Genomic DNA, 21,928 nt, shown 5'->3' on the forward strand with positions numbered 1-21,928 from the left:
TTGGAGCCCAGGGCAAAAAGAGCAACATAATCAGCTACTGTACTGCTGTCCAGACAAGCAATACAAACCAATAATGTGACCTAAAGGCACAACAGCTGCTGCAGCTCTAGCAGCATGTCAGTCTGGTATGGAGCTTTTCCTTCTTCCTTTCTCCAATCTTTAAAGATATTGGAAAGATTAGTCACTGGAAAGATTTTAGATAAAGAACATCCTTGGAGGTAAAGTCTGGTTTGACTTGCACTGTTTCAGCCTTGTTTATCACATTTAAGATCAGCTGTGGAAATAATAATTTCACTGCACACTCCGTTCTTATTCTAAGTGCTTGGCGGAATTTGAAGCCCTTTGATTTGCCTCTATACATGTCACCATGGGCTTGTCTATACTTACCGCGCTGGTTCGGCGGCAGGCAATCGAACTTCTGGGTTCGATTTATCGCGTCTAGTCTGGACGCGATAAATCGAACTCAGAAGTGCTCCCCGTCGACTCCGGTAATCCTGCTCGCCGCGAGGAGTACGCGGAGTCGACGGGGGAGCCTGCCTGCCGGGTCTGGACGGCGGTAAGTTCGAACTAAGGTACGTCGACTTCAGCTACGTTATTCACGTAGCTGAAGTTGCGTACCTTAGTTCGATTTGGGGGTTTAGTGTAGACCAAGCCTAAGTGTGCATCCAAAGTCACACCTTTCCCATCTCTTATTTAAGAACCCACTCTCTTTTAAGGGAGTCAGAAACATCTAAATTCAGGCTTCATCTTAGCGTATGAGCAACGTGCCTCAGATTGCACGTGACCAGGATTCATCACCGAATTTGGTCCGCTGGATGGCTAGGATGTCTTTAAGCAACATGGAGGCACAGTCTAATAGGAATTTGAGATTGCTATATAGACTACAATACATTCAAAGGCAATGGTCTGAGTTCAGCGGAAATATTTTTCAACAGCCCTGGGAGGGTACAAAAGTAGTCAAACAATATTCTGTATATGGCAGGGGTGGTCAAACTGCAGCTCGCAAGTCACATGTGGCTCTTTTACAGTTAAAGTGCGGCTTGCGGAGCCCACCATGCCCCCCATTCTCTGCCTACCAGACTGGTGGGGGGATGGGACACACGGCTTCTGCCCTGCAGTGGGATGGTGAGGCTTGGGGCTTCAGCTTTGTGGGGCAGCCCCAATCCCTGGCAGGCAGCCTCGCAGGGCTGGAGCCCCAAGTCCCGGCAGACATGCCCAGGTTATGAAGATTATCATATGCGGCTCAGAGGGTCAGCAAGTTTGGTCACCCCTGGTATATGGGCATCACTGTCTCAAGTTATAAGCTAACAGTGGGATTTTCAAAAGCACTCAGCACTGCCCTAAATCAATTATGAAAAAATCCCTCTGAAGTATTCAAGGTGCTGACTTGGTATGGTTCCTATCAACTATACATGCCAATGTTTGATAATATAATGAATAAGTGCAAGATCCTCTAAACCAGTGATACTCAGACCTCAGTGGTTCAGGAACCAAATTAGCAATCAACATTACCTAAAAGAGCCACAGTAGTATGAATTAATTGTTTCATTTACTATAGTACTATATATTCATATTTAAACAGTATGACAGGGGAAATATTTAGTTTATATTTATATTTATTATATATATTCTCACAGAAAAATAACTAATCAGGTATTATTTTATCAGCTTCAATTGGTTAATAACATAGAAAAAGCATCTTGATTGGTTAATAACTTAGATTGGTTAATAATTAAATCACACAGTATTTTAATATTATGTGCTGCAAAGAGCCGCAGGAGACACATGAACGAGTCTCAGTATCACTGTTCTAGACTTAGTCCACTTGTGAAAGTATTACCCCCTATGAAGGAATTTATTTGTCCCATACTGGAATTGCATTGCAGTCTAGATTTCCCTCCATATTGTAATCTGCTACCATCAGTAACTTGAACTGGGAAAATAAAGTTGTAAAATGGGTTACGCTTCCTTTGGAGTTATGTGTTGTACTGACTTACAGTGTGACCATTTCATTTCAGCACTAGCCTCCATATTACTTCTTATGGCCATTTCAGGTTAACAAGAAGGCCAGAGGAATCAGAAGTAAGCAATGCCCTTAACTGCAGCAGAACAGATATCTGGAAATGATAATGCCTGCCAGGCAATGTAAGGAAGGACAAGAGAAACTTGGGAGAAAAGTTTCCTTAATTTAAAAAAAAATCTTTTAATTGGTCAGGTCCTTGAACAGCAGCATCACAGGCAGTGGAAATGGGGCAGCTCAGCCCTAGGGCACTAGTTACATCTATCTCATTCACTGCAACACTGCAACTAGTCTCAGCAGAGAAGACAAAAGGTGACGCACTGCAGTTCACTTAAATAGCTTACTCAGCCCCAGAAGAGGGTAAAGAAAAGGGAAGGAGGAATGCAGTTTTACACTTAAGTTTAAATCATCTTCCTTTCCATATATTCGGTACTTGTTTCTTAAATAGCTGTGATTCAGAGACAATCTCTGTTCATGAAAGCCCAATAATATTCTTGATCTTTGTGTTATGAATAATTTCTGTGGTGTCTTCTATTTGAAGAGTTCAAGGCTATTTACAAACTTTAATTAATTTAGTTTAGTACACAGGTGGAGTAGAACAATTTTATTACGCCCGATGTATAAATAACAAACCTGAGGCACAAAGAGGTTGAGTGACTTGTCAAAGACAACACAGGAAGCCTGTCCCAGGGACTGAAGTTGAACCAAAGTCCCCAAGTCCTAGTCCTTTGCTTTACCCTCCAGACTGTATTTCCATTCACATATTCATCCAACTCAAACAGTTGACAGCTGATTGGGAAAACAGCTCCTTGACCCCAAATTCCACCTCTTTGGGTAATTTATTTAATGCATTCATCCCTCTGTGTGAATTAGCTTTACTGAAAATAACTCTTCATTCTTACTTTTAGATTGTACTCCTGATTTTTGAACATAGCCAATATGAGCAATTCATCTGCAACACACTTTTATCATACCTAAAGAAAAAATAATGTTCTGGGTTAGTTTATATTTTTCCCATAATCCACCTCTCCTCCTCTTTCCTGTTTCACAATTTTTTACTTTTCTTGGTTCTTCAGACATGGTGGAGTCAGTCTTTTCCCGGATTTTGATAAATCATGCAATTAAATATGCATCTGTTTCCTCAGTCTTCTGGTTCATCAGTGATGCAGTACACTCCCACGTGGAAGAGACAAGTCCAGTAATACACCTGGGATTCCACTTCACCCCGGCAAAGATGATATTCACAGAATAGATGTTCCATCTGTTGAAATGAGGGTGCCATCTGTCCTTCAGCCTTGGCACTCCATGCAGCAACACTGGCTTCAAAAAGAAATGTTTTCCCCCTTCAACACCGATTATCCACGGATTATGTAGATTATTATTTCTTTAGCTGTCGAAGGATAGGATGGAAGAGACACTTTTGAGAGTTGGGAACGTTTTATAACTGGAATTGTTTCTAAATAGAGATGGTGGCAGACTGATAAGCCAGTCCAGCTCAAGCGGTGCCTAAAATAATTTAATGTTTTTATAAGAAAGGGCCACCACCACATGGCACTTTGTGAAGATTTACGAGAACGTGGACAAGCCAAAAGGAGGGACTTTGAAGTGGTAGTGCCTTGTCCAAACACAGACCATCCAGACTCTGTTTCTTTGTCACATGAAAGTAGCTGTCCTTTAAGTTGAGAGCTACATACCAATTTCCCTGAGATAAGGAATGGATAATGTCCCCTAGATTAAGTGTCCTGTACTTGAATGTTCTTATGTACCTGTTGATGTTTAAGGTTCAGGATGAATCTCAAACTGTTGCTCTTCTTACGGATCAGGAAATACCAAAAATAAATTCCTTCGCTCTGTGTTCCTACAGATCCTCTTCTATTTTTCCTTTCCTGAGGAGGGAATCCACTTTTCCCAGCAGGACTTTCTCTTGAGATGGGTCCTTGAGGAGGGAAAGAGGAAGGGAAAGATGGCAAGGTGGCCTGGTGCAGAATTGGATGATGATGTCTAGTAACCCGTGCTTGGAAGTAATTTTACACCAGATTCTATGGGAGGAGAGACAAAGCCCTAAGGGAGCAGATGAGGGAGGATGGACATGAGATGTGGTGGTGTAAAAGGGTCAGCTCATTGCTGGCATATCCGTGGGGCAGGGGTGTGTTGTGGCAGCTCTCTCTCCCCTGGGGTCTGTTGTTGCTGGCTGCTCTCCGGCCACACTTCAAAGTCTCTCTCCTTTTGGGATAGTCCATAAACAAAAAGCAAAGGGAATTAACACAAATAAACTGAGTTAGTAACAGAAAGGGGGATGACTCTCTCTCGGGGTGTATCAGGGTCAGGCCTTCCCTTCCCTCAGGGAGGGACTTTCAGGCAGTGGTTGTCAGGGAAGTTCCTGTCTTCAGTCAGCCCTTTCCTCGGGAGCTGAGGGTTGAAGTTTGCTCTCTTCCCTGGTCTGCTCACAAGTGAGCTGTTCAGCTTCTCTTTTAAATTCCTTCTCCAGACTGTGCATGTCTTGCTGGTGTGGACTGACAGAGCTGGTTGAGCCAAGAGCAGATCCTTAACCCCTTGTGGTCCCCTGTGGGATTTGTGAACCCCATCAGAGATGCAAATCAGTGTACAGCACTCAACTACATCAAAATTGATGTTTGGGGGCTGCTGTTAAGGGCTGTGAGAACATGCAATGAGGAATCATGCTCCTATAATGCTGAGGTTGTTTGCCAGTATTAGGTTTAGGAAGAGGATGATACCACCTCTGGGACTGCTGCGTCCCTTGGTGTTGAGGGAGTCTGTTTCTGCAAGTGGAGTGACAGGTAGGAGAACCTACTCTCACAGCTGAGTAAGAGGAAATGGGCAGTGGCCTTAGTGACCTTTGATCTTCTCCAGGGTCACCTCCTTTTTTATGCTTAAAAGGCCATTGCCCCCAGATTAAAGGTTTTAAATCTTCCATGATAGTCAAATGTGAGACTAGAGGATCTAAGCCAGGAGTGCCTCCCAAGAGCCACTCCTGTAGCCATTGGTCTTGCACTGGTGTCTGAGGCATTATATGCTGCTCTTAGAGAGTGTCAGCGAGCATATGACTGTGACACCCTGGCACCCCAATATTCACCACTGTCATGTAATTAGGATATGTCTTATACAAAGTATGCCTTGTGCGGTGTCATTCTAAAAGTCTTGATCTGCTAGACAGTAATATCTCGTTGGATTGTATGTGCTATCGTTGTATTTGAAGTTATGAAGTTTGGCTATGTATGTGGTGCTGAAACATGTCCTGAGGTTGAAAACACCCACAAGCAGCCTTTTAGGTAGGACAGTAAAAAGACCAAACAATGTTAATGGCTTATTGAGGAAACGCACACAAGCACAAGGATTACTCCAGGAATTGTGTACAATAGAAACCTCTCAGAGATAGCACTACACAATGGGAACTGTTTGCCCCAGATCACAGCAAAAGAGCTTTCCAGCAAGTGGGGAGAGGATATAAAAGGGGGGAAATGACATCATAGGGGCACCTCACTCTCCCTACAACAACACACTTGGAAACACCTGAGGAACAAAGACTGAACTGTGGGAAGTGATGGTCCCAGGCTGGAAGGATTTTTAGCTTGTGTATGAAAACCTGGGAAAGCCAAGGCAACTTGTGCCTTAAGAATCTGCCAGCCTGTTTATCACTCAGGGTGAGAATTTGCTAATTCATATCCTACCTATCTAGTGTGTTAAGCTCCGTTTGTGGTTTTTGTTTATTTACTAAGGTAATCTGCTTTGATGTGTTTGCTATCAGTTAAAATCTATCTTTTGTAGTTAATAAACTTGTCTTGTTTTGTCTCTAAAACCAGTGTGGCACTCATACTTGGAGCAGAAAGCTCTTGCATATCTCTCTCCACATTGAGGGAGAGGGCGAATTTTAGGATCTTACACTATATAGTTCTCTGTGCAGCACAAGATGATACAATTTTGGGTTTACACTCCAGAGGAGGTGTGCACTTGTGTGCTGGGCATTTCCTTAGCTGAGCTCTCCCATGCAGACCTGATATCAGCATCTGTGTGAATATAGCTGCAGCTGGGTGTGTCTCTTCCTGTGTGTGTGTTGGAAGGGGGCTTGAGAGCCTGTCACAGCAGCGCAGAGTAAGGGGAACCCAGGCTGGTGGAACAGGTGGGCTCAGTGTATCCCAATTCCAAGTGGGACCCTGGGGGGAACCCATCACAATGAGTTTTGGTGACCAGAGTCTTGCCTGCTTTCTTCTGTTCCTCTGGCAAGGAATCTGAGAGTCATACATTCTAAGGCCAGAAGGGATCACTGTGATCATCTTGTTTATATGGTACAGGCCATAGAACTTCCCAAAATAATTCTTAGAGTGAATCTTTTTTAAAAACTTCCAATCTGGATTTTAAAATTGCCAATGATGGAGAATCCACCACAACCCTTGGAAAATTGGTGATTACACTCACTGTTAAAAATGTATGCATCATTTCCAGTTTGAATTTGTCTACCTTCAACTTCCAGCCACTGGATCGTGTTATACCTTTCATGATTTGAAGAGACCATTATTAAATATTTGTTTCCCATGTACATTCTTATAGACTGTAATCAAGTCATCCCTTATCCTTCTCTTTGTTAAGCTAAATAGACTGAGCTCCCCGAGTCTGTCACTATAAGGCATGTTTTCTAATCCTTTAATCATTTTCATGGCTCTTCCCTGAACCCTCTCCAATGTATCAACATCCTTCTTGAATTATGGACACCAGAACTGGGCACAGTACTCCAGCAGTGGTCAAACCAGTGTCAAATACGGAGGCAAAATAATCTCTCTACTCTGACTCAAGAATCCTTCGTTTATGCAGCCAAGGATTGCCTTAGTCCTTTTGGCCAGAGCATCACACTTTGAGCTCATGTTCAGCTCATATCTACCCCGACCCCCAAATCTTTTTCAGAGTCACTGCTTCTCAGAATGGAGCCCCCGCATCCTGTAAGTATGGCCTACATTCTTTGTTCCTAGAGGTATACATTTAAACATGTGTTGTTAAACATGCACCCAGCATACCAAGTGATCCAGATCGCTCTGTATCAGTGACCTGTCCTCTTCATTATTTACCATTTCCCCAATTTTTGTGTTGTCTACAAACTTTATCAATTATGACTTTGTTTTTTTTCCAAGTAATTGATAAATACGTTAATAGTGTAGGGCCAAGAACTGATCCCTGCAGGACTCTACTACAAACACCATTCACTCAGTGATGATTCTCCATTTACATTCTGAGACTTGTCAGTTAATCATCTTTTAATCCATTTAATCTGTGCCACACTAATTTTAATTATTCTAGTTGTTTAATCAAAATGTCATGTAGTATCATGTCAAATGGCTTACAGAAGTCTAAGTATATTACCTAACACTATTATCTTTAATAAACTTGTAAACAAACTTGTAATCCCATCAAAAAGATATCAAGTTTGACTATATCTATTTTTCATAACCCCATGTTGATTGGCTTTAATTATATTATCCTCTTTTATTCTTTATTAATAGAGGCCTGCATCATCATGCCCAGCATTGATGTCAGACTGACATGCTTATAATTACCTGGGTCATCCTGTTTGCCCTTTTAAAAAATTGGCACAACATTAGCTTTCTTCCAGTCTTCTAGAACTTCCCCAGTGTTCCAAGGTTTATTGAAAGTCAATATTAACAGTCCCATAACCAACTCAGCCTGCTCTTTTAAAACTCTTGGATGCAGTTATCTGGATCTGCTGATTTTAAAATGTCTGTCTTTAGTAGCTGCTGTTTAACATACTCCTAAGATATTAATGGAATGGAAAGAGAGTTGTGTGGGGAAATAGAGCAGGGGGGCCTTCTTTTTAATAGCCAGAGCTGTGAATCTAAAGGCGCCAAAATAAACCCTCCAATAGAGATCTGTTATGCTAACTACCCTTACACAAAGTAGTACAGGCCAGGGCCCAGGCCAGGGCCTGAACTAGACTGGACTGCACAATTCCCTGCCAAACTCGGTCAAGGGTCATGACCAGAGGAGGGGAGGGCAAGGAGGCAAAGAATAAAAAAGCCCCAGCAGCAGCACTAATGAAATATGTTCATGACTAATGAAATATAATAACCACTTGTGTGAAGCAATAGGTAACTTTAGCTAAATGCAATTTCTTGACTCATGCAGCTTCTCCTTTGGGTGATCTGTGACCCACTCCGTGATTCCAGCTATCTGCAAAAATAGCCAATCATAGATCCTCTTTAGGCGTTCCATGAACCCCCCCCCCAATCTTTACCCAAAAGACCCCGGAAAATAACATGTGTCTTGAGAAATGTACCCAAACTGGTGCCAAGTACCACCCCTGAGGAAAACCACCAAGCGCCCCTCTACCCAAATAAACATCCAATTCTTGGAAAAATGAGGAAGGTACCTAGGAGGGACGGGGGGGGGGGGGAACTGACCCCGACCCTAATTTCTTAACTCGCGGTTTGGGGAGGGACTGACCCCAACCCTAGTTTCTTAACTTGTGGTTTGGGGGGGGGGGAGGGCTGATCCCAACCCCAGTTTCTTAACTCATGACGTATTGTTTGTACTTTGCTTGTGGTTTAATGAAATAAAAACCCGCCTGCGAGCGGCCCTCGGGGTGTCAGTCTTCGGACTGCACCCCAGTGCACTGGTATGTATGTCAATAAACTGGCCTCAGACTTGAGTCTTTGAACTAAAATCATTCCGTGGGGGTCTTTGACCACAACAGTTGTTATCATCATCATATGATATAACTACATCCTCTGCTTTTTTCCAAAATACAGAAGAGAATACAAATATAGGGATCCTAGCATCCCAGAAAATATAACTGTAGTGAGACAATGGCCTGATAGTTGACCATCTGAAGGCCTATTGACCCAGAGCTGCCAAATGCACCTAGTTTATGTTCCTCTCTGTCAGAAGTCAAATGAAATGTTTTGTTGCCCCTGACTCTCTCTTGTGCTGCAGGCATCACCATGGAGTTAGTTGGAGAATTTTGTATGTCCTTCAACTGACACAGGAGACCATAGTTGGGTAAGAGGAGAGAAGAAAGGGGAAATAGTTAGATATCCTTGCCTGGGTTGGGACAGCCAGAGCTAAGAGTCAGAGTCAAATTCTCCATGGTCTGCATTTGTGATATGTCAAATAGGGGATCAGATTTTTCCAATGCTATGAACTTGTTTGCAGTTGGAGAGTATTTGCTGTTCTCCTATCAGCTCCTGAAAGTATCTTTGATCATCAGGAGGAGAAACAGATGAAGCACTACTCTGTTTTTCTGCTGTGGAGCTCTGTACATTCCTCCAAAGGTAACTTGTATGGTTTCTCTGAAGCCTCATTCCATTCCTCAAATATAGGCAGATCCCCCTGCATATGTGAGGGATCTGGTGCCAGTAAGGAAGGTTGTATTGGCACAAGATGAAGAATAGGCTCTGGTTGAGGGCATTGGTACCAAAAGGAGTATTGGCACTGCCACCAAAGTTGGTGCCAGAGTTGGTCTTGCAGCTTCCAAAATGGCCTTCACAGAGTCCTCTATGTAGGGCCACACCAGTAACACAAGAGGGCCCTGCATGATATCATTCCATGATGCCTGGATTTGAAGCAAAGAAAGAAGTCCAGTATCCCAAGGTCAGGGTACCACGTGAAGGTAAACACTGAGATGGGTGCTTCCTGCATCAGCATCAAGGCTACTGAGGCCTTAACAAGCAGTGGTGGTTTTGTCTTCAGTGCTGCTTTTGATTTAACTGGTGCTGGATGAGAGCTTCACTCCAGCATAAGGCATAGGATATTCCAGTCTTGAACCCATGACAGAAGGTGGTGCTGAGGCCAGAGAAGCAAAGTGAGCCTGGGGTCATGTGTAAGAGGACCTCAACACAGAGTCTGGTTTTAATTCCCTGAATTGGCCCACTGGAGTATCAGGATGCAGGCATCAAGAAGCTAGATGAGCCTGGAGCCCCACATGTTTCTCCCTTCCAGCATGAGAAGTGAAGGCAGAGCAAAACATACATTGCTTTATTGAGAGTGTCTGGCGCAAACATACAAGACACTAGAGTTGCATGTTGCTTTCCAGTACGATTGATGGGCACAGGATGCACCTTCTGAAAATCCTTATGGGGCTCTGGGTCTGACATGGTCATAATAAGGAGCCAAAGACTCCCAGGACAAGGAAAGGGATATCCTCACTAAACTATCCTAAATGAATTCCATTTGCTCTCTGTGATGATAGGGGATGTACTCCCTTATACAGAATAGGGCGATGAAGTCACCTTTTCATGAGATCTCTGTCATTCCCAATAGTCACGGCTTTTCACGGTTGTTCTGCAGTTTGACCCCAGGAGCATCATATCCCAGAAATGGTAATGCATGGAGGCCCTTGAAGAAGAATGTATTTAATCCTAAATTATTGATATCTACTCTCAACATTAAAATAATTTTAATTAAATTTCTGTCCGGGGTATATGACAAAGAGAAGATGTTCAAAGGCAGAAAGAACAATTAGATGCCTCACTCCCAATGAAAGTCAACGAGAATAGGTTGCCTAATATGTTTGAAAATCTACCCCTAAATATATACTGGTAAGTATAAAAAACCTCATACATCTCTACATATATTTCAGTATAGTTGTATCCAAATTCCAAACAATATGTGGCATCTATACCCCAATAATATACTGTAACAGCAAAAATGTGCACACATTCTGTATACTTTTTCTACTTATACTACTACATTTTTAAGGATCCAGTCTCACTATCCTGAGGAAAGTAAAAGGCTTGTTATGGAGTATCAGATGTAAGTACATTAATAATATGCACAGAGAAAAAAGAATTTTACAGGAACTATTTAACATTCACCAGCACCTGAAAGATTAATCACATACTGCCTCTTACTGGTAAGAAATTGAGAAGACTTATGCACCAGAAAATGCTAAAAGCAAAGTGTTTCTGTAACTTGGAGAAAAAAAGAAAGTTTCAGATTGATAGGTCAAACAAACGTCAAATGTGATGAGTCAAGATGAAGGAATAGAGATGAGGATAACACTGGAAAGGCAGATGAGCGAGCAGGGGAGTGGATGGCTATCAGGTCAGAGAAACAGGGTGGAAAGAGTTCACATAGAGTTTTGAAAACCAGCAGGTCATTTTTTAATTGGATTCAGATATGGATAGGAAGGTGAGAAATGATGGGGTTGATATAGTCTAATTTCCTGAAGGAAGAAAGCAGTCATGGCATGGTATTCTGGACTCCTTGAAGTTTATAAGGTAGTGATTCAGGAAAACTATAAAAGGCAGAAATGCAATAGTCAAGATGTGAAGTGATAAAAGCATGAATAAGGATTTCAGCAGAGAACAGGGTCAAGATAAGGACAAATTCTTGCAATGTTCCAGAAGAGGTAATGGACAGGCTTATTTATAGATAAGGGAGTTATGGGAGACAAAAGTAAGTTCAGGGTCAAAGCTGACATCAGGCAAGATTAAGAAGTAGAACTAACATCTGAGTTAACCCTATTGAGACAGGGTTATATACGTATTGGGTCTATATACGTATCTGACTAAAGATTTATTTGGCTCACCAAATGGAAAATGCCAGTGTTTTAAGGGTTAGGGAGAATGATAGCAGAATTGGACACATGGGACATGAAAGGGCTAGATTCATCCAAGTTGTCTGCAGGATGTCACTGTGACAGGTTGGATCACAGAACCCCCCTTGGGAGCTGCCAACTGATGTGCTAAGATTACTTCTCTCCCCACTTTCCTGCCCTGTCAGCTTAGGACTTCAGTACCCTGCCTGGTTTGAGCCAGACTCGCTAGCCTGCTGCAAACCCAGACCCAGGTCTGAATCACGTCCCCTAACAGCTGTAGGCTTACCTGAAAGCAGCTTACAGAGGTGTTCTTGTCTTTAACACTCAGATGCCCAACTCCCAATGGGGTCTAAACCCAAATAAATCCGGTTTACCCTGTATAAAGCTTATGCAGGGTAAACTCATAAATTGTTCGCCCTCTATAACACTGATAGAGAGATATGCACAGCTGTTTGTCCACCTAGGTATTAACACATACTTTGGGTTAATTAATAAGTAAAAAGTGATTTTATTAAATACAGAAAGTAGGATTTAAGTGATTCCAAGTAGTGACAGACAGAACAAAATGAATTACAAAGTAAAATAAAATAAAACACGCAACTCTAAACCTAATACAGTAATACAACTGAATACAGGTAAAATCTCACCCTTAGAGATGTTTCAATAAGTTTCTTTTCTCAGAATGGACACCTTCCTAGCCTGGGCACAATCCTTTCCCCTGGTACAGCTCTTTTTCCAGCTCAGGTGGTAGCTAGGGGATTCCTCATGACGGCTCCCCTTTTGTTCTGTTCCACCCACTTGTATATCTTTTGCATAAGGCGGGAATCTTTTGTTCCTTTGGGTTCCCACCCCTCCTCACTGGAAAAGCACCAGGTTAAAGATGGATTCCAGTTCAGGTAACATGATCACATGTCACTGTAAGACCCCAAGCCTTCATTCCTCCCAGCCTGACTCACAGGAAGGCTTGCCCGCACACAGGGCCATCCACACAGGGCTGCCCAGAGGATTCAGGGGGCCCGGGCCAAAGCAATTCTAAATAATAATAAATAAAAGTTGCAATATTATAGAATACTATATTCTCGTGGTGGTCCCTGTGGGGCCTGGGGCAAATTGCCCCACTTGTCCCCCCCTCTGGGCGGCCCTGCATCCACGGTCAATTGTCCTGGTTGCTGGGAGCCATCAAGATTCCAAACCACCATTAATTGCCCACACTTTGCATAATTACAATAGGCCCTCAGAGTTATATTTCATATTTCTAGTTTTAGATACAAGAGTGATACATTTATAGAAATAGGATGAATACACTCAATAGATTATAAGCTTTGTAATGATATCTTACAAGATACCTTTTGCATGAAGCATATTCCAGTTACATTACATTCACTCATTAGCATATTTTTATAAAATCATATAGACTGCAATGTCACAGGTATTCCTTATACCTCCATAGGCCATGGGAGGTTTAAACCCCAAGGGCCCAGGGAGGTGATATTACAGTTCCCTCAAGGTTTCTGCTAGGCAAAGGCAGCTTCAAATTGCTATCAGGGCTCTGCCATCTGAGGCTTCTCAAGTAACGTGCCAACTCACTGCATTCCCCAGCCACCCTGACCAGTCACCATTCCTGGAGACTGCCACCCATAACCATAGAACCATCAGAAGACAGTGCTGGAGACAGCAACTTTTTGCTTGAGAAATGTATATCAAATCTGACTTTTCTCACACATGCAAATAGTCCCATTGCAGTCAGTTTGACTTTGCTCCCCCGCATGTAAAATGAGCAGAATTTGGCCCAAAGTGATACATAGCATGATTGGACCAAGTGTAACAGAAATGGGTGAAAGTGTTAAAAATATTAATAACATATAACAGTAACACAATTTTTTTTTAAAGACCTCCACAATTTGGTCCCTAATAAGGCAATTCTGCCTCCTTCTTTCAATTGAATTTGCAATGAGGGCACATGACAATTTTATGCAAGGATGTTTACTGCATAACTAAGTAATTTGCACAACTATGTAAATCTGTTGTTTCCTGAATATTAACTGTTGTGAGTCTTTCAGTAGAAAAAAAGGTAACAAATGTTCAGAGAATCTATTTATCTAATGAGGAAAGATTTGACAGTTTAGATAGTGTGACAGGGTGGACTAGGCCCTCAGGCCCCCTGATGGATGCCTCGGAGCCTTGCCACACCCCACCCCAGAAAAGGGTAGTGGAGAGGGTTCTCTAAGCTCCCTAGAATGACTGCAAGGGATGCAGCCAATCAGGAAAGAGGCTGCAGGGAGCAGCCAATCAGAGCCCAGCACTCCCGTATAAAAAGAGCTGCTGGGCCAGAGTAAGTTCAGTCTGTTGGCACAGAATGGGAGAGCAAGAGGTGCTCCTGGCTGGCTGCAGTGGCTGAAAGGGATGGACAGATCAGTTGTTGGTAGGGACTGGGGGAGCATGAGAATAGCTTCTGGGCGGCTGCTGGAACTAAGCAGGTAGTTATTGGTAGGGACCAAGGGAGTGAGGAAGGAGTTCCTGGTTGGCTGCTGGGGCTAAAGCAAGCAGTTACTGGGGGAAAGAGGAAGGAGCTGCTGGCTGCTGAGACTCAACTAAGATGGGCTATGGGGAAGTGGCCCAGGGAAATGTAGAGCAGCAATTAGTAAAGGGATACAGCATGTGGCTGCTACTTAGAGGGTCCTTGGGTTGGGGCCTGGAGCAATGGGTGGGACCAGGTCCTCCCCCCACCAGCCACTCTGGGGAAGTGGATACACCCTAAGGAAGGGAATTAGAACTGTGGCAGCCCAGGGAAGGGGGCTGCACTGGGACTGACTCAGCAGGGAGCTGTGGTCAGAGAACTGAGCCCAAGAGGGGTGGCTCAGAGGAAAGCTGGGGTCACTGAGGACTCAAGTAAAGGCAAGGGGTTCCCAGGGAAGAAGCCCTCTGGGTGCTGCTCAGTACCTGTGTAGGAATCTTGCAAACTAGCTGGACCAATCAAGGGTACTGTAATGGGCCAAGTTGGACTGGTTAAAGACTGAGTCCAGGAAAGGCTACAAGAAGATGCACGACCTGAGGGGGTACTGCAATAGGCCCCTGTTGGACTAATTAAGCGCCTCAGCCCAGGGAGGTCCTGTATGTTGATGCCAACGGAGAGAATACTGCTACAGGCCCTGTTGACTGTTAGAAGACTGAGCCCAGGGAGGGCTGCAGGACATTTTGGACTGTACACTTTGAAGGGGTTTGTTTGTTTCGCACATGGACTGTGTGTGACTTGGCTGGAGGGCTGAATCACTGAAGACCTGCCTGACAAGCTCAGCAGCTGACTGGGGGCACTGTGAGCAGAGAAAAAACTGCAGGCACGTGCACACTTGGTCAAAGGGTGCTTGCATGAGGTGAGTGTATCCCATTACAGCTATTTTTCCCCCCATATAAAATATCTATCTGTAGCTTCTCTATCTTCTTTTCATACCTGCCAATCGTCCCCTCCTGCTCTTTTGAGAACTCCAGTATTTTTCACTGCAACTAGTCAAAAATGTATTGAATATTTGATTTTTGTAATCTGCTTCTTAGCCACTAGCAATAATGGTTCAGATATCACTATGACACACACTAATAGCACATTTTGTTTTATGTGGAATTTTTGAGTAGTAATGTTTTAGGCTTTGGCACCACCAAGAGTCAATTTTGCTTACTACCACATTTAATTGCTAGATAGATTCAGATGTTCTAATGAAATCCAAAGCTGTCTGCTTTTTGTGTAACCCTCAAAGTCTCTCTACAGATTCATGTGAAAGAAAAAATAGTTTTGTTTTGAATTGGTAGTGCCCCTGGAAAAACAATTATTTTGGAAGTAGATGCTACTGTTGTATCATTTGTCTTTGTAAAACTTGAAGAATAAGATGAAAACTACAGCTTGAGATTTCCTCAACTGTATTTTTGTCATGCACATCTGATTAAACACTGAAAAAAAAAAAGCAGCATGACTGATACAGCTAAATCATACAGGTAATTCATTAACAACTTTGAATTCTAAACTAAATCTACAACCTGAGGAAGCACCAGTCAACAGAAAACCGGCCCTTATTTTTGAAATGCAATGTTGGTAACCCTAGTGTTTACTAATGAAATAACTTTACTTGGCATGTGCCAGATGTGTCAGTTTGACAGCTAAATGATAACAAGAGGTTGTGCAAATGTTTGACAGTAAAATATACACAGAGAACATGCCGTAGATGGATTTTCAAAAGGGACTAGTGATTTTTGGGTGCTTCAGTTTTTTGGGGTGCTGCTTGAGACACTTTAAAAGGCCCTGGTTTTCAGAAAATGCTGAGCACCAAGTACATGATTTTACAAAAATGTAGGCTTATGCCCAGAATAGAGCAGTGATATTCAGACTGGTCTGAGTTAACAGGCTATTCTTTCTTTCTCTATCTCTGTAGAGATCAATTATATGGATTCAAAGAAATTTGGACTGCATTTCTAGATATATTTGGATTAAAAATATTTAGACTGCTCAAAGAACACACTTCCATTCCTTCTCACCCCTCCTCCTTTTCCATCCCTCTTTGGTCCCCTGTTTTTCCTATTTATATATGTTTTTTGCCTATTTGATTACAGTAACCCCCACTGTAACTATGTATTTGTAGTATTGTCTAGTTTTGTACTGTCTGGTCTTGCAGCTTTGAGTTGTAAAACTGCGTAAGTCTTCTGGGAATCCCATGAAGCATATGGTTCTTGGAAACATATACAAGCTGCAAGTTATCCACCTTTTTGTATTTTTCACTTTTTTTTTTTTTTTTTGAATAAAAGACAGTCGCAAAAGAGATGCTCAGCACTCACTCTAGAGAAAATCTGGATCCTTTAAGATTTCTCCAGTTTGGCTCCCAAAATTTGAGGTATCCAAAATCACAAAACTCTGGGCTTGTATTTCTGTTCAGGATCAGTATCTAAGGCTGGTAAAATAAGGCTGTTCTTCAACAGTGGCACCCATTTCCATTAACTACTGATTGGACAAACTAAGGCCTAAATCCTGCAGTGAGCTCCATGTAGGTGAATCTTTGCATCCAAAAAGATCTCATTCCAGGATCAGGATCTAAAAAGTGACCAAGTGTTTTACCTGAAGTCAGACAGCAGCATTCACCTGTCCTGAAAAATTAATTACTTTACAGAACATTTTCTATACAAACCAAAATCCAAATGGAAAAACTTCCTGATGCTAAACAAATAAGCAGAGTAAGAAGTCCCTTCTCTTGACTTTATTTTGCCAAAATGTACTTGAACTATGTCTTACCCCTTTTGACCCATGCTGTTAGCCAATATTTGTGGTCTTGAGAGTTGTTTCCGTTAACAAGAGAAATTAGTTAAACAGGACTGTATCAAAGAAATACCTCTAGTTACAAAGAACCAGGGCCGGCTCCAGGGTTTTGGCCGCCCCAAGCAGGCAAAACAAACAAACAAAAAAAGCCGCGATCGCGATCTAAAAAAAGCCGCAATTGCGATCTGCGGCAGTAATTCGGCAGGAGGTCCTTCACTCCCAGGCGGAGTGAGGGACTGTCCGCCGAATTGCCGCCGAATACCTGGACCTGCCACCCCTCTCCAGAGCAGCCGCCCCAAGCACCTGCTTGAGAAGCTGGTGCCTGGAGCTGGCCCTGCAAAGAACGTACACAAGGTCCTGTTTCCCTGAACACACCAGAAATCAAACAAGAGACAGTTTCCATGCTCAATACTCCAAGACTCTTTCGACTCATCACTCTACCAAAAAGCTCTCGCTTTCTTTGCTTTCTCTCAGGACCATGTTTGCTGTGCCTATCTTGCTGCTTTCTGCCTCCCTACACTTCTTCTGATCTACAGCCCCATGCATTTTCAATCACCCACATAGCTCAGTTTCTGACTGGTATTGTATGCTGTTTGTGTTTTCCATGGGGGCTCCTATTGTTTCAGCTATCTTACTCCAAAAGAAGCTTAAGTGCTTCTTACGTTTATCCTGAACGAAAGGTGGCACTCACACCCGCCAGCTCCAATAAGGTTTTTGACTGCAGTTAGGGGTCAGACATTTCTTCTGGTAGCCACTGAAATCTTTGCCAAAAATATGCATGAATAGTTCCCTAAAATTAAGGGCTGCTGTACTGTTTACATTCAGACATCTCTAATGGGTGAGTCGGCAATAAATTCAGTAACAGTAGCTCCATGCATGCCATAGAATAAATTGGATTTATAATATATGGTACACTGCCATTATGTTCTGCAGGAAATTCCTGGCAGCATGGTTAAAAAAATGACACACTAAAGGTGTGATTTTATTTTATTTTTTTCATATATACTAAAGCCCCTTTATATCACGCTGGCAATGTAAAGAGGCTTATGTGAGTGCAATGTAATTTATTTCATGTTAAGGTCTGTTTACCCTGCTATCCGTGACTATTTGTATGTTAAACTATTCTGCTCTGAAAAGGATATACCAAGAATTCTGCTTGCCTTTAACATTTCAACACTGTCAACTCTGAAGAACAGTCAGTCAAGGAAAAGCAAAGGGACTGTGATACTCAAACACATGCTTGAAAATAAATACACAGTAATATGTCTAATTTTAGGCCTGCTAGCATTGATAGCAACTCTTTAAACTTATAATTCTGATGTGAACCAATTGGCATAACTTCTTCCTGTGACATTTTCTTCTCTCATAAGTGCCACAAAACACTATTTATCATCCTGACTACAGAGCTAAATGAATAAGTACCCTGATAGATCAGGACATACCAGTACTAAAAAGTCACATTGTAAGCCACCTTCTCATTCGATTTTAAAGTCTACAGGATGATTAATAGAACAAAATAATGCAGAAAAATGTTAAATTACTGTTCTACTTGAAAATCCTTTTATCTGATCGATATGTGATCTACTATACCTTAATGGTGATCACATCAAAGTTGTCTTTTGTTTTGTTTGTTGTTCCTCACTGGATTGCTCTGCTATATACTGATTTATTCACTTCAGACTTCACAATGAGCTGCATTCACATAAGTTCTTTTCTATAATTCAAGCACGCTCACTCAGCAATTTTTTTTTTTAAACATTCACTCAATGCCTTTTAAGCACCACTAATATGATGGAAGTCTTCCACTTGAAATTTAGTATGATTTCCCTTGTCTTAATATAATGGATTTTAAATGGATATTTCCTGTAGATACTCTTGTACTTCTGAACTCTGACACAAATCAGTATTTTTAAACACTGTGGACGAAAGGATAAAAAATCAGGGCCAAACCCTTAAGGCAAAAAAAGACAGAAAACTAAAAATGTATGTAGTTAGACTAAAGAAAACATTTTAAAAGTATAATGCATTACCCCACTATTATTTCAAGTCTGAGACAAATTCTTATGATTGAACTCCTAGGGCTAAATGCTGTACGTACTCCACTTCCTGAGATGCAGCCCAAAAAGACTGATGGGAGGCAAAGATGCAGTTATGTTATGTTTGCACCCTATGAATTCTAGGCTGCTAGAGGGCTGAAACAGCAGCCCATAGCCTAGGCATAGTCGCCCAGAACCCCTGGAGCACTTGATGTTATGGGCATGCTCCTTCTGCCACTGATATGCCCCCTACACCAGGGCTTGAGAGTAGGGTGAGGTGAGGGATATTTACACAGGATCTGCACTACCCTTGCACTGGAGAAATTTGCCCCAAGCCTCTTGCAGCTCTTATATAGCCCCTATGAGCTGCCACAGTAGTGTATGGGGGCTGGAATAGTATTCAAAATCAGCCCCCTAATATTAAGAGAGGTATCACCTGATAGAGACAGAATAAGGAGCCTCTTTAATGCAATATCATTCATGGCAATTCCTGAAATTCAAGGGAGGAATCCTGCAAATTCTTATTCAAGAGAGTAGCCTTACACATGCGAGCAATCTCACTTAAGTCAATGGAATGTCTTGTGAGTAAGAGTTTGCAAGATCAGCCTCAAAAGAAAAAAACATACATTGCTCTTCTGACACATTACAACAGAACCTTGTTTCAACATATGTGAACTGAGTGAGCCTTTATCTTTTAAAAGTAAGAATTCACGCTGCTATTACAAAACCTGCAAACAATCTAAAAAGTGAGAACAGCATCATCATGCAGTATAATTGTCCCTCACTCAAAAGCAGCAAGACATTCTTTTAAAGTCTTCAGATGTAACTCAATGATAAATTACAAAAATAAGAACACTAACTAAAGAAAATAAGATCAGCAAAAATAAGTAAAGTTATTTCTCATGAATGGAATTTTAAGTAAACTGAAAAAATTTAAGCTGTAAATTTTTTTTTTTTAATAAGGTACATTCAACTATCTGCTTTGGCCTCCTTAAGTATTTAATCATTTGAAATGCATACTTAAAATGACGTGGAAAGATTAAGATGCCAGAGCACCCTTATGTATCTTTCTGAAATAAATATTTTGAATTTAAAAAAAAATCCTACCCGCCGGTAACTCTGCCATTATTTCAAACGCCCGGTGCATGTTTCTCCGACAGATATCCACTGGATCATTCAAGAGCTGGGACAGGGCAGGAATGACTCCATTTTCTATAAAACCATCCCTACAAACAGAAAGCTGGGTTTATGGGAGATTTAATTAGGCAAAACAAAACTCATAAATCCTACCAATGTGTAATAATCTCACTGACATTCTGTTCTAAATCTTAACACACGCCAGCAATCTTGATGAAACTGCTGCTGAATATTCTTCACTGAAACTTGAGCTACCATCTCCACTTCCCAGTATCATCCAGTAAACTCTGGTGAATATACTTGCCTGCCAACATTATGAGTAGCCATTATATAAAGGACTTCAGTTGTTTTTTCTCGAACAGTGCTATCTTGGTCTAGAAGCAAATATTTCAGGTTATCCAGGAATCCTAAGAGACAGAATAGATTAATTTTTTTTAACATTTCTTTACTTCTTAAAATAGCAATGATTGGGTCAAACTCTGGCACTGACACATCAAGAAAGAAAATGACTTCCAGAGTTGAAGACTTACCACCAAAAATGCCATGCCATGAATCTCCCAGTATTGAAATTTCACAACTGTAGTGTATGAGTTATAGCTGTAATATGCTTAACACAGCTAGCATCACCAAGGGCATGATTCAAAACCCAGTGAAGACAATGGAAAGACTTTTGTTAACTTCAGTGGGCACTGGATCAGGCCATAAGCAATTAGGCTGTTGTGTTCTGTACTAGCTAAGGTCCTAATCCTGCAATACTTATGCATTTGCTTAACTCTACGCTTGCAAGTAGCCCCACTAAGGCAGAGGCTCAAGTTCTCAATTTTTTTTGCTGGACCTCCTTTGAAAATATTTCAGGCTGTGATGACCAAACCCTGCACCCTCCCCACTACCATTCCACTGATGGGCAGCAGGTATCATAGGCTGGGCCTCTCCAAACAGCCAGGCCCACGCTCCACAGCTCCCCCTGTGCGGTGGCCCCGGGGCTGGGGCTGTGCCATCCATCCTCCTGGAACTATGGGGTTAGGGCCATGCTGCCTGGGGCTGGAGCTGTGTCGCCCAGCGCTCTGGAGCCGGCAGCCACGGGGGTGGGGGGGTGTAGAAGGGGCAGGGTGGGGCTGGGGATTAGCAGGCAGTTCACACACTGCCCATGATTCCACCATTACAGCTGCAAGCGGTGGCGCAACCTTCAGAGATAGCTCCCCAACCAGCAGTTGTACTCTCGGGACCCCTAGTTTGAGAAACGCTGCACTAAAGTCAATGGAGCTACTTGTGACTAAAACTAAGAACATCTAAGTTTGCAGGATTGGAGCCTAAACTGTTTGGACTTTTTTCAAGGGTAGTCCCAAGCAGAGGTTATGTGAAGAAGAAATGAACTTGATTTCCTTACTTGGCCATACATTTACTAGGCTATTATTGGCTGGGGGTGGAGGACAGGCAGTACACCTGGTAGCAAGGGCAGAGTATGAGGCTAGGTCTATACTACCCGCCTGAATCGGCGGGTAGAAATCAACCTCTCGGGGATCGATTTATCGCGTCCCGTTGGGACGCGACAATCGATCCCCGAATCGACATTCTTACTCCACCAGCGGAGGTGGGAGTAAGCGCCATCGACAGGAAGCCGCAGAGGTCGATTTTGCCGCCGTCCTCACAGCGGGGTAAGTCGGCTGCGATACGTCAAATTCAGCTACGCTATTCACGTAGCTGAATTTGCGTATCTTAAATCGACTCCCCCCTGTAGTGTGGATGTAGCCTTAGTCTTATATTATTACCTTTGCAACTGTAGTTCAGATTAAAAAATAACTTGACAGGTTCCAAATGGGATGACCAGTATTCCTGGGTAGAGGAAATATCACCAAAGGAAGGACTTCAAGGATAGCAGT

The 21,928-nt window shown here is 42.4% G+C and overlaps 1 protein-coding gene across 1 annotated transcript in view; it reads right to left on the bottom strand.

The window, feature by feature from the left end:
* Nucleotides 1-21,928, bottom strand: part of RSPH14 (radial spoke head 14 homolog) — a 197,402-nt gene that overhangs the window by 172,997 nt on the left and 2,477 nt on the right. The window contains exons 2-3 of the mRNA XM_005288616.5: nucleotides 20,353-20,455; nucleotides 20,019-20,137 (exon numbers count right to left, since the gene is read on the bottom strand). Coding sequence (XP_005288673.1) covers nucleotides 20,019-20,137; nucleotides 20,353-20,455 — 222 coding nt within the window. The remainder of the gene's footprint in view (nucleotides 1-20,018; nucleotides 20,138-20,352; nucleotides 20,456-21,928) is intronic.

Source organism: Chrysemys picta, chromosome 15, assembly GCF_011386835.1.
Source record: "Chrysemys picta bellii isolate R12L10 chromosome 15, ASM1138683v2, whole genome shotgun sequence".
Taxonomy (NCBI): domain Eukaryota; kingdom Metazoa; phylum Chordata; order Testudines; family Emydidae; genus Chrysemys; species Chrysemys picta.